The sequence below is a fragment of the Podarcis vaucheri genome (assembly GCF_965113315.1).
Source record: "Podarcis vaucheri genome assembly, chromosome: 2".
NCBI lineage: Eukaryota > Metazoa > Chordata > Lepidosauria > Squamata > Lacertidae > Podarcis > Podarcis vaucheri.
The window spans coordinates 8,144,984-8,158,622 of record NC_138760.1 but is presented as its reverse complement, the minus strand read 5'-3'; the positions used below and the strand labels follow the sequence as shown (position 1 = coordinate 8,158,622).

The following is a 13,639-nucleotide window of genomic DNA, read 5'->3' as shown; positions in this document are numbered from 1 at the left end:
CAGCCGTGTCCCTTGTGCTCACAGGCAGATCACACAGGGCCACCAGGTTAATCAAAACACGGTTTATTGAAATATGTTGGTTTTACAAATTAAAAAGAAGGGAGAGGGTCAAAGCAAGCAAATATAATTTATATGGTCCTCTGAGAGTTAGCTAGTTTGGGTCAGCATTACATTCCAGAGAGTTACTTCCAGGAAGCTTTGAAACAAGCTGTGAGGCTGATTCCTATGCTACAAAACCCCTGCACAGAAAATGCTTCGGTGAAGGAATTAACATGGAGCCTGTAAACAGAAGGCCATATGTGAAATCACATACACAGTTATATTTTGTTGTACATATGAGCAAGTGCACAGTTATACACCAAGCAGGTACGGCCAGTCACAACTTCCTACCATGTGTACGCACAAAGCAAATACATGAATGTACACAGACGTTGTGTGTCAATTTATCCAGTGGACATGTGGTAAATACCTATTCTGTGTCTACTACCAAGCAGAATCAACCCATTTGTTGTGGGCCCATTATAATAATTCGTAATAAGCTCTTGAGCTGAATGCCAGTGCCAATGCATTATCTGGCAACATTCACATTTCATCATGTAGCTTTGGGAGGGGACTCCTTTGAGAAGGCTATATGGGGTCAGAGGCAAAGACTCTCAGTTCCCACCCCTCAAAATGGCCCGTCAGCCATCACTGTTATCACAACTCCAACTCACTCTTTCACTTCTGAAAAGGACTGGAAGGGCCAAAGAGTGGCCCTCAGAGGGATGGGTTTGGCTGCATGGGGAAGAGGACAGATTCAAGAAATAATGCAATCTACATTTTTATCACATTGACAAGGTGCTACATGGGTGAAAGAACAATTAACATGGAGTTTTGGCAAATCAGCATTTGGACAGAAGGGCTTTCTCTTCATTGAGTTCTCTCTTCACCCTGTTTCTGCTCCAGACCTGAGTTTATTCCAAAGGGATAGATTTAACGAGATGTTGTGGGAAAATTCCTTTCAGTAGCATATTCTGGTTCTCCTTCCAGTCTTTCTCCTTTATACCCATCAGGAATCCTTTTTTCTAGAAAAAAGAAAGAAAAATCCCCCACTCTTAAGTCAGGTTAACAAGACCTTTCCCATCACTACAGCCCAGAGAGTCTTCTCAGCATAGGCAATGTGCTTAAAAGCCAGTAAGTTTATTAAATTGCTCCTGCAGGGAAGACACTGTGTGCAGATGTGCTCATCATATTGCATGGCTACAAATCATTCAGCAAATCACACAATATAGTTTTCAGAGCAGAATTCAAGGCTCACCATCTTAATGATGATGATGTTGATAATTCACAACAGCAAAAAGTAGCATACTTCCCCCCCCCCAGCCTCAGAACTTCACATAAAAACTCCAAATTTGGATTTCAAAATCTAATATTTCTGAATGCATAGATTTGTTTTGAAGCGTATTACATCTCTCTCTACACAAACACACACTATATTTGCACTAGTCTGTAATAATAATAATAATAATAATAATAATAATAATAATAATAATAATAATAATAATAATTTATTATTATTTATACCCCGCCCATCTGGCTGGGTTTCCCCAGCCACTCTGGGCGGCTTCCAACTGAATATTAAAAACACAATACAGCATTAAACATTAAAAACTTCCCTAAAGAGGGCTGCCTTCAGATGCCTTTTAAAAGTAAAATAGTTGTTTATTGCTTTGACAACTATTGGTTGCCTTGTTGGTGACCGGTTGTGCAAGCTCCAGGACGAGGGAAGCATTTGAGAGAGGCAGGCAGTAGGGCAAGTGCGTGGGGCAGAGATGAGTGAACTGGGCTTGTGGCGGCAGGGAAAGCAAGTAGCAGGCAGGCAAGCAAGCCAACTGGGCTTTGGTGGGGGTTGAAGCAGGTGAGTGAATTTGCCTTGAAGCAGTGAGTGGACTGAGGAAGTCGGGGAGCCTGGTGCAGGCAAACGGAAGAGATTGGGTGAAGAATAAGGGAATGGGCTTAGGAGAAAGGGGCTTCAGCAAAGAGAAGAGCAAAGGGGCTTTGGTGAGGCGTAACAAGGGGAAAGAGAGAGCTTTGAGAAATGGTTGTGGAGTTGGTGATTAAAGCAAACAGGGGCATCAGCCCCTAGGATGCATAAATTTGCACACAAACACACAATATCTCAGAAGTTGGTTGACCGAACTTCATTTTTTGCTTCCCCCCAAAATGGCTTGTGAAACTCAAAACCACCATATTCTTAAATTTTAAGCATTTTAAAACCACAGTTTTGTATTTTGAACAGGCAGCATATAGAAGCAAATTTCCATTTCATCTCCACGAAAAAACCCCACAGAGCTGTGTGAAAGCACCTTGCAGATGGAAATGTTTTGCATCAAATGCAAGATTAAGTTCTTGATTGGCTTTGATTTAGGGAAAATGTGAAGTGACAGTTTGAGTTGTCTAGGAGCCTAAATTTCAGATATTAAACACACTTTTGAGAGCAGGTTTAAAACTGAAGTGAAAAGGTTGTCACCCCCCCACCCCCACTACATTTTATGATATCGGAAAAATTTATTCCTGACAGTAGTTAAAACACCAGTAGAGATGTACACAATCAAGAACAAAAGGGAGGGACCACAGCTTTATTTATTTACAGCTTCAATATAGCTCAGGGATAGAGTACGTGCTTTTTAGGCAGAAAGGTCCAGAGTCAATCTCTGGCATCTTCAGTTAGAAAGGGTCGGGTAGCAGATGATATTAACTACGGTAAATCCAGTGTTGCCCTACTCAGAGTAAACCCACTGAAATTAATAGGCTACCTTAGGTAATTTCAGTGGGTTTGCTCTGAATATTGAATACAATCCTTTGTCTATGGTTGGCATTTCCTTTATTCTGTTGTGATGGTTTGCGATTTTACCACTGAACTTGATCATACTGTAAGGTAAAGGTAAAGGGACCCCTGACCATTAGGTCCAGTCGTGGACAACTCTGGGGTTGCACGCTCATCTCGCTTTACTGGCCAAGGGAGCTGGCGTACAGCTTCCGGGTCATGTGGCCAGCATGGCGAACCAGAGCAGTGCACAGAAACGCCGTTTACCTTCCCGCCAGAGCGGTACCTATTTATCTATTTGTACTTTGATGTGCTTTCGAACTGCTAGCTGAGATAAGACTAAGAGCTGGTGGCTTGCCTAAGGCCACCTATGGGGTTGATGCCAGATTTGAATGCTGTACTTCCTGATTCATAGCTGCCCCTTTAGCTGCTATATTACACTAGCAGAAAAAGGAAATAAATACAGTGGTACCTTGGGTTAAGTACTTAATTCATTCCAGAGGTCCGTTCTTAACCTGAAACTGTTCTTAACCTGAAGCCCCACTTTAGCTAATGGGGCCTCCTGCTGCTGTCGCGCTGCCGGAGCACGATTTCTGTTCTCATCCTGAAGCAAAGTTCTTAACCCGAGGTAATATTTCTGGGTTAGGGGAGTCTGTAACCTGAAGCGTATGTAACCCGAGGTACCACTGTACACGTTCAATGGCTTCAGTATAAAAGGATTTTCAAACGGTTAAAGTTGCAATGCATAGCATGCCGATTTGCCTTTAAATGTTCTGCCTTTGTAGGAAGCAAATGAGAGTGTGGAGAGAAGGGTGTGAAGGAGAGTTAATAATTGATAGAAGACAGTGGGTATGGGAACACACATGTAAATAGACTTAACACACGGCAGCAGCAGTGGCAGCAGCAGCTCTGTGTGCAGTTCCTGTTCCACGCAGAGAGCAGAGAATGCAACAAGGTCAGACTGTGCTTTCTATGAAACAACGGGGTCATGCCCCATAGCTATCAGAAACCCAACGAGGTTCTATTGTTTACACACACACAAAAATCTAAAATATGCTCCACTCATCATGACTGGCACTAAAAAAATACAGTGGTGCCTCGCAAGACGAAAAGAATCCGTTCTGTGATTCTCTTCGTCTAGCGGTTTTCTCGTCTTGCGAAGCAAGCCCATTAACGAATTAGCGGATTAGCGCTTTTAGCGGCTTATCGGTTTATCGGATCAGCTGATAAGCGGCTTAGCGGCTTAGAAAAAGGGGGGGGGAATGGAAAACCCCCCCGCAGGAACTCACAAGACATTGTCGTCTTGCGAAGTAAGCCCATAGGAGATTCGTTTTGCGAAGCACCTCCAAAACGGAAAACTCTTTCGTCTAGCGAGTTTTCCGTTTCACGAGGCATTCGTCTTGCGGGGCACCACTGTAATCAGCGCCAACATTTCTATGCCAATGGAACCCAAATTCTGCACCACGGAAAACTGGGTTATGGAGCCCATTATAAACTATGTAAATTATGAACACGGAGTGTGCACATGTGTATTCTGATGCAGAGTCTGCATGGCTGGTATCTTTCCTCCATCCCCCCGCCCCCAAATGTGCAAAGCCTTGCATGGGACAAAGAGCCACAGTTCCTTAGTTCCACACTAAGGTGTGTCTGACCCCACAACACCTCTTTCTTTGCTCCTGGGAGACAATGATCCAGTTGCTTCCTAGACACTGTGTTGAGCTACTACTTTTGATAAATTATAGACAAGGTCATCCCTTGGGTGATGGAATTCTGCAGGGCCCACAAGTGCCCACCTGCCCCTGCCATCGCTGGGCTTGTGTGGCTGCAGCGGCTGCTTCCAGAGAGATCTCACTAGAAGTTGCCATGGCACGACCCCTTTAAGCAAGGTTGCAGGGCGGGGGAGAAACAGGCAGTGAAACGGAATGGCCTCGGTCCAGTATACCTGAAGGAGCGTCTCCACCCCCATCGTTCTGCCCGGACACTGAGGTCCAGCACCGAGGGCCTTCTGGCGGTTCCCTCGCTACGAGAAACCAAATTACAGGGAACCAAGCAGAGGGCCTTCTCGGTAATGGCACCCGCCCTGTGGAACGCCCTCCCACCAGATGTCAAAGAGAAAAACAACTACCAGACTTTGAGAAGACATCTGAAGGCAGCCCTGTTTAAGGAAGCTTTTAATGTTTAATAGGTTATTGTATTTTAATATTCTGTTGGTAGCCGCCCAGAGTGGCTGGAGAGGCCCAGCCAGATGGGTGGGGTATAAGTGGTAAATAACAACAACAACAACAACAACAACAACAACAACAACGCAGGCTTAAGTAGTATGTGGACCGAGAACTCCCTGAAGTGCAAGCTGGATTTAGAAGAGGCAGGGGAACCAGAGACCAAATTGCAAACATGCGCTGGATTATGGAGAAAGCTAGAGAGTTCCAGAAAGACATCTACTTCTGCTTCATTGACTATGCAAAAGCCTTTGACTGTGTCGACCACAGCAAACTATGGCAAGTTCTTAAAGAAATAGGAGTGCCTGATCACCTCATCTGTCTCCTGAGAAATCTTTATGTGGGACAAGAAGCTACAGTTAGAACTGGATATAGAACAACTGATTGGTTCAAAATTGGGAAAGGAGTACGGCAAGGCTGTATATTGTCTCCCTGCTTATTTAACTTATATGCAGAATTCATCATGTGAAAGGCTGGGCTGGATGAATCCCTAGCCGGAATTAAGATAGCCGGAAGAAATATCAACAACCTCAGATATGCAGATGACACAACCTTGATGGCAGAAAGTGAGGAGGAATTAAAGAACCTTTTAATGAGGGTGAAAGAGGAGAGCGCAAAATATGGTCTGAAGCTCAACATCAAAAAAACAAAGATCATGGCCACTGGTCCCATCACCTCCTGGCAAATAGAAGGGGGGAAATGGAGGCAGTGAGAGATTTTACTTTCTTGGGCTCCATGATCACTGCAGATGGTGACAGCAGTCATGAAATTAAAAGACGCCTGCTCCTTGGGAGAAAGGCAATGGCAAACCTAGACAGCATCTTAAAAAGCAGCACCTTACCAACAAAGGTCCGTATAGTTAAAGCCATGGTTTTCCCAGTAGTGATGTATGGAAGTGAGAGCTGGACCATAAAGAAGGCTGATCGCCGAAGAATTGATGCTTTTGAATTATGGTGCTGGAGGAGACTCTTGAGAGTCCCATGGACTGCAAGAAGATCAAACCTCTCCATTCTGAAGGAAATCAGCCCTGAGTGCTCACTGGAAGGACAGATCGTGAAGCTGAGGCTCCAATACTTTGGCCACCTCATGAGAAGAGAAAACTCCCTGGAAAAGACCCTGATTTTGGGAAAGATTGAGGGCACAAGGAGAAGGGGTCGACAGAGGATGAGATGGTTGGACAGTGTTCTCGAAGCTACAAACATGAGTTTGAGCAAACTGCGGGAGGCAGTGGAAGACAGGAGTGCCTGGTGTGCTCTGGTCCATGGGGTCACGAAGAGTCGGACACGACTAAACAACTAAACAACAACAACAACAACAACAATAATAATTGGTTGCCAACCTTTGATTTAAAAAATCCTGGCTTCCTTCATGGACCTAAGGTGCAGGTCCACGGACTAGACATGGAAGTTGTCCCAAACTGGAGGGTCAGAGTCTGCACCCTGGAAGTACTTGGCAAGTCAGTGGGGGGAAGCCCAGGCAGGATGTGGTTGGTAATGGGCAAGGCCCTAGGGAATCCCGTGGGCACATGGGTGGGGGAGCATCTATAAGGGTGCTCTCTCTCAAAAATAAATGGGTTGCCTTTTCCAGACATGACAACTTAAAAAATGGATAGTGCCATTATTTAATGGACTACTGGGCAGAAAGTAGATCAGGATCTACTGGTAGCTAAATTTGATGGAAATCGGTAATGGTTCAAGACTCCCAATGGTTGAACAATGACAACAAGAAAATAATACTCCCACCCCCCAAGAAGATTGTACTGAAATGAAGGATTTTCTTAATTGGGTGGGGGAAGGAGTTAACAAGGAGTGGATTTTTGCGACTTCCACTCCATTCTGCTGCTCAAAAACAAGAGCAGGCACCCCCAACCTTTGGCCCTCCAGATGTTTTGGACCGCAATTCCCATCATTCCTGACCACTGGTCCTGTTAGCTAGGGATCATGGGAGTTGTAGGCCAAAACATCTGGAGGGCCAAAGGTTGGGGATGCCTGAGAAACAGCTTGAGCTCAGCATTCTTTAATTCTGTATCTCTTGCTCCAGGTTCCGATTTGTTGATCTCAGGGTTTTAGTAAAAGAAGGAGAAGCAGATCCTACAAGCCTGAGGTCTGCTTAATCCTCTCCTCTCCTATTGAGGAGCTTCACGAGAAGAGCATGGGCTTTGCACGTGTAAGCTTTGGGGCCACAGTTGGCCCTCTCTGGTTCCTAGGGCACCCTGTATCACATCAGTGCCAAGTATCGTCATCCATTAGCATTTCGAACAACAGTGCCAAATAAGTGCCCTGATTTTACCTCAGCCTCTTTATCTGACAGCACTAGCATGATTTCCCCTTCTCCAAACTGAAGGTGCCTCTCATCCTTGGAAGCGTGAGCTTGGACTGCCTGAGCCTGGAAAAGGAAACATGATACCAATGAAGCAATGCATTTCTAGACTGGGCAACTTGCAGGTCACACACACACATACACGTGTGTGTGTGTGTGTGTCTATAAGCCTCAAGAGTCATGCTATTCCCCCTTAACTCAGGCCTACTTTTTGTGACTCATTTACACAAGAGCCAAAGGTTCTGCCTGTAGATCAGTTAAAGGGTAAAGGGACCCCTGACCGTTAGGTCCAGTCGTGGCCGACTCTGGGGTTGCAGCGCTCATCTCGCTTTATTGGCCGAGGGAGCCGGCGTACAGCTTCCGGGTCATATGGCCAGCAGGACTAAGCCGCTTCTGGCGAACCAGAGCAGCGCACAGAAACGCCGTTTACCTTCCCGCCGGAGCGGGACCTATTTATCTACTTGCACTTTGACGTGCTTTCGAACTGCTAGGTTGGCAGGAGCAGGGACCGAGCAACGGGAGCTCACCCCGTCGCGGGGATTCGAACCGCCAACCTTCTGATCGGCAAGTCCTAGGCTCTGTTGTTTAACCCACAGCGCCACCCGCGTCCCTGTAAATCAGGTAAGCGAATGCTTTTGCCTTACCTTGAAAAGGAAGCCCAAGGGCAACTTGCCATAGTTCTCTTTCTTATCATCTGAGAAGAAGCTGGAGATGATCTGGAACAAAAAAGGGGCTTTCACTTATTGAACGGAATCACAACACCAGATTTGAAATTTGACCACAGGTGTCTGGAGGATGCTGCAAGTGTGTTTGAATACACACAGTATGGAATTCCTTTCTTATGGCCACTCCCTGAAGTACAAGTACTTTTCAGTATTATATTTTTTATTCCAGACAACTTTTGTTGGCCCTGAGGCCAAATCATTAAAACATACACATATGGTGGCCTACACAGTGGCATCGCATGGGGAGGCCCAGAGTGGCATTTTTTGTTTTTTTGGGGGGTGCATTTTGCTCCTCAACCCTGCCAACCCCACACGCTGTTGCGTCCTCTGTACACAGCCCTGCTGCATTGCAAAGCAGCACAAGGCTGGCAGGGCAGCGTGAGTGTGTTCTTTGGGAGTGTTGTGCCCGCCGAGGGTGGGCAGGGGTGTAGTGCGGCCCCACCACCTGGGAACATGCGCCACCCCAGAGTGTGCTCACCTGCCCACCCTGCGCACCAGCCACACAAGCTACGCAGCAGGGCCTACAGATTCAACCATCAGCATCTATTCTATTCCTTCTTCGACGAAAGCAAAATGGAGAAGAGAGAGATGTGGCGGCCAGCCCTGTGCTTTTCTTACCTGCACAGGTGAGGTCACACCCACCTCTGGTCACATGTAGAGGAAACAGGAAGTTTATCTACTGGCTGGACAAACATCCCTCTTCATGTCTAAACATGTCCACTCTAGGAATGTTGTATTTGACTGCTCTGTGTTTCACACCCCACAGTTTTATTGCAGTTGCTTTACTTATTTGTCACCTGCCCTGAGTGCAGGATATTAATGTTTTAAATCTTAAATTCATTCATCAATGCCTTGCTTGAGAGTCCCTTGGGGAGTTTTCAGGCATGTTAGAAGCCAATTAAGAGCCCTTTCGGAGCATCGTTTCCTTCAGCGATGGATTTGCAGGGATTACCAATATGCACATGTCCTCCTTAAAGGAAACTGCATTGTCCCAGGGCAGTTTCTGCAATATGCTGCCACTTATGCCCAGTCACCAAAGCTGCATGAAGCAAAGTCACGGTACTCTCAGTCCCCATCTCTCCATCTGCAAGATGGGAGGAAGAGACTGACTTAGCCCACAGGTCTGTGTCCTGAGGGTTACTAACATACGTAAAGCATTTTTGAACATTGGCAGGGGGTGGGGAACACTGTAGAACTGTAGAGAGCCAGTGTGGTGTAGTGGTTAAGAGCGGTGGACTCGTAATCTGGTGAACTGGGTTCGCTTCCCCGCTCCTCCACATGCAGCTGCTGGGTGACCTTGGGCCAGTCACACTTCTCTGAAGTCTCTCGGCCCCACTCACCTCACAGAGTGTTTGTTGTGGGGGAAGAAGGGAAAGGAGATTGTGAACCACTTTGAGACTCCTTAGGGTAGTGATAAAATGGGATATCAAATCCAAACTACTACTCCTCCTCCTCCTCTTCTTCTTCTTCTTCTTCTTCTTCTTCTTCTTCTTCTTCTTCTTCTTCTTCTTGTTGTTGCTGCTACTTTGTCACAGGACAAATCAGGCACAAATCTGCCTTCAGTCAACAGTCTCTGGGAACACCTCACACAGAGGTTTCCAAACAGTGAATTAGCAGCCCTAAAATGGTGCTGGTTTTTGGAGTCTGCACTGGTTTTTCCTGTCAGACAGGATTGGTACTCTTCATGTCTGGCATGTGTGATGCCTCTCCAATTAAATCTCCCAAGTGAGAGGCTCTGTTTTTTGGGGGAAACTTTTGCAGCTGAGTAGCTTTTGTAGCTGCTGAGGCAATTTTGCACTGGAAGAAGGGCCTTGCTCTAAGGGAGAAATAAGCAAATAAGTGGGAAAGGCAAATCTCTGTTAGAGGGCTGGGCTGTTTCCTTTATTGCCTGCTCATAATAAGATCCCAGAAACGTCTGGATTGTCTGTTGGCCTTGAGATTGATCTAACAGTACCGTTGTTATATTGTCCTGCATACAATCACTGTCTTCCTCCCCACTGTTTCAGTTGCTAAATTGCACACCTCTCTTGTTGGTTTCAGTATTGATTTCATACTGTATGCCTCTACCACCAATTAGGAAGACATATTATAAGAGCCACCAGGTAGACACATAATCATATTATAACAAGCTATTCCTCACATTGTTAGCTCACAGAGAATGATGCATAAGGTAGATTTGGACTATGCAAAGCTATCTTGGAAGGTACAGCTTGGAGCAATTCTCCCACCTCCCCATCTCATTCTTTTGTAGCCTGGAAAGTGTAGGAGTTCTCATCTCTCAATGTTCTCATTCTGAGAAATAACACAAGGTACCGTATTTTTTGCACCATAGGACGCACCGGACAATAGGACGCACTTTGTTTTAGAGGGGGGGAGAACAACAACAACAAAAAATCTCCCCCTCTCTGCCCAGCGCCCCTTCAGTGAAGTGGCAGGAGGCGCTGCACAGAGAGGGGGAGAACTTTCCCCCTCTTGTTTTCCCGCTCTAAAACAAGGTGCCGTTTAAGGTGCGTTCAGGCGGCTACCTTGGAAGCCTGGAGAGCGAGAGGGGTCGGTTTGCACTGACCCCTCTCCAGGCTTCAGGTTCCTTTCGACCTGCTCTTTGGGGCTGGCGGGGGGGGGGAAAGCCCACCACCAGCCCCAAAGAGCAGGTCAGGGAGCAGCGGAAAGGCGCAGGGGAGAGGCTCCTGCCATAGCCGCGTGTCACCTCTCCAGCCGGGAGAGGGTCGCGGGGGGCTGCTTTAGCCCCGCGCGTGCTCTCCTGGCTGGAGAGGTGACACGTGGCTATGGCAGGAGCCTCTATAGCCGCGCGTCACCTCTCCAGCTGGGAGAGGGTCGCGGGGGGCTGCTTTAGCCCCGCGCGTGCGCTCTCCCGGCTGGAGAGGTGACACGGGGCTGTAGAGGTTCCTGCCATAGCCGCGCATCACCTCTCCAGCCGGGAGAGGGTCGCGGGGCTATGGCGTCTTCGCTCCATAGGACGCACACACATTTCCCCTTCATTTTTGAAGGGGAAAAAGTGTGTCCTATAGAGCGAAAAACACGGTAATTCTGATTGCAGGATCCTTTTGCTTTTATTTATTTCTCTCCAAATTTGTGCTAAATAACAATGAATAATAATGACAAAAGCTACTTCTAAAATAATCACAACACAGTGCCTGGTGACAGGCAGTCAAGTCATGTATCCACAGCAGTGACCAGAGGAGGAATGACCACTGGGAGGAGCACAGAGAGAAAAAATGCCATGATGCATCTGCAGTAGCACAACTGGACGCCTTCATCTGCCCCAGCTGTAACAAAACATGCCTCTCCTGCATCGGTCTCTACTGCCACAGCAGGCGCTGCAACCTTCCAACAGCTTGACCTCAACCCCAAAGGTGTACTCCTTCATTGTCTCCCAAGACAGACAGATGCCATCAACAACCACAACAACCCAGGCTTCCTACTGAGCTGAGTTTCCCTCCATTTCCTCTGTGTCCATCTCAACATGCCTTCCCACTCACTGAATTTTTCATGCTAACATACAGATCCACAAAAGAGGCACTTGCCCATCATTTTGCTCCTTAATGAGAAGCAAAAGGTAAAGGTAAAGGGACCCCTGACCATTAGGTCCAGTCGTGACCGACTCTGGGGTTGTGCGCTCATCTCGCTTTATTGGCTGAGGGAGCCGGCGTACAGCTTCTGGGTCATGTGGCCAGCAGGACTAAGCCGCTTCTGGCGAACCAGAGCAGCGCACGGAAACGCCGTTTACCTTTCTGCCGGAGCGGTACCTATTTATCTACTTGCACTTTGACGTGCTTTTGAACTGCTAGGTTGGCAGGAGCAGGGACCGAGTAACGGGAGCTCACCCTGTCGCGAGGATTCGAACTGCCGACCTTCTGATCGGCAAGTCCTTCTGATCGGCAAGTCAGACTAAAGCTCCCTTAATGCTATCTACACAGTGTGCAGTTATCTAGTGGGTTTGGTTGAGCAGAACCCTCTCATGCCTTTTACCTGAGCATTGGTGGCCTTTGGGGAAACATCTATTTCTTCAATGCTTCCTTCACTGTTGACGTCATCTTCAGCATCCCCGAGTTCCTCTGGCTGCTGTTGAGCGGCCCCTGCTTTTGGTAAAGCAGGGGAAAGGCAGTCGCTGGTGGTACTTGGTTCACCTTCTTGGGCTTCTTCAGCTTCAGATGAAGGATCTTGAGGATTGTCTTCAGGACGAACTGAACTCTCCCTGAGTGGCACGTTGTTCTCCTGATGGTCTGTCCCCCCAGTCTGAGCTTCATCCTGAGGGTTTTGGGGAGGTAGAGACAAGACCTCAACCGTTGGCTGCAACGAGGAACCCTCATCTTTCTCACAAGTATCACTGGCTTCAAAGTCACTCCTCAAAGGAGGCTTGGAGGTCTCTCCAGAGTCTTTGGGAACATTTCGGCTTTTGCCAGCAGCCTCCAGCACTGCCTCTGATAAAATTCTTGCTGCTATATCATTTGCAGCCTCCTCAACTCCCTGGGTGGTGCCTATGGGAATGCTGGGGGTTGTCTCTACTGTTTGGCTGTCCTCTTTGGGTTCACTAGCAGTTGAAGAGCCTGGCTTGTCCGCATCTGTAGCCAAAGATGCAGGTGTCTCTTCCTCTGCCTTGCTGGCCCCACCAGGCGCAGATGCTGCTTTGGTTGCCGAAGCAGATTCTCTTTCGTGATTTGAGGAAATGGCAGGAGGAGACGTGGGCATCTCACTTATGCTGTTCCTTGTAGGTATGGCAGAGGGGCTGGTTGGACTTACTGGAGACGAGATGACCAACGATGCTCTGTTACTGCATAACGAGAAACATAAGTTGTGTTACAAGGTTTGAACATGCAGCTTTATTCATCCTCTATAGTGAAAGTAGACCTCTCCATGTATTTGAGCTACAGTGGTACCTCGGGTTACATATGCTTCAGGTTACAGACTCCGCTAACCCAGAAATAGTACCTTGGGTTAAGAACTTTGCTTCAGGATGAGAACAGAAATCGTGCTCCGGTGGCGTGGTGGCAGAAGGAGGCCCCATTAGCTAAAGTGGTGCTTCAGGTTAAGAACAGTTTCAGGTTAAGAACGGACCTCCAAAACGAATTAAGTACTTAACCCAAGGTACCACTGTATTTTAAAGGAATTTCTCCAAAATCTACACTTCTGGCATTGCCCAAAAATGCTCAGCAACTTCCAGATTTCACAGAAAACCCAATCTTAAGGCACAAGACTCCCATGGCTTCCCCGTAGCACCACCTCCCCTTGTCTGCTTGCTCCAGAAACTGACCACTGGCCCATCTTGGAGCATGCAATCTGCCTTAGGCCCTTTCAGGGGTCAGCAACCTTTTTCAGCAGGGGGCCGGTCCACTATCCCTCAGACCTTGTGGGGGGCCAGACTATATTTTGAAAAAAATCATAATGAATGAATTCCTATGCCCCAGAAATAACCCAGAGATGCATTTTAAATAAAAGGACACATTCTACTCATGTAAAAACACGCTGATTCCCGGACCGTCTGCAGGCTGGATGTAGAAGGCAGTTGGGCCACATCCGGCCCCCAGGCCTTAGTTTGCCTACCCATGCTT

At 47.3% G+C, this 13,639-nt stretch overlaps 1 protein-coding gene across 1 annotated transcript in view; it reads right to left on the bottom strand.

Annotated features, from left to right (window-relative positions):
* Nucleotides 1–47: 47 nt before the first annotated feature.
* The window catches only part of BIN2 (bridging integrator 2), a 45,822-nt gene continuing 32,230 nt past the window's right edge, over nt 48–13,639 (bottom strand). The window contains exons 10-13 of the mRNA XM_082205634.1: nt 12,060–12,861; nt 7,989–8,060; nt 7,315–7,410; nt 48–1,064 (exon numbers count right to left, since the gene is read on the bottom strand). Of these exons, the coding sequence (XP_082061760.1) occupies nt 954–1,064; nt 7,315–7,410; nt 7,989–8,060; nt 12,060–12,861 (1,081 nt within the window). The 3' untranslated portion in view covers nt 48–953. The remainder of the gene's footprint in view (nt 1,065–7,314; nt 7,411–7,988; nt 8,061–12,059; nt 12,862–13,639) is intronic.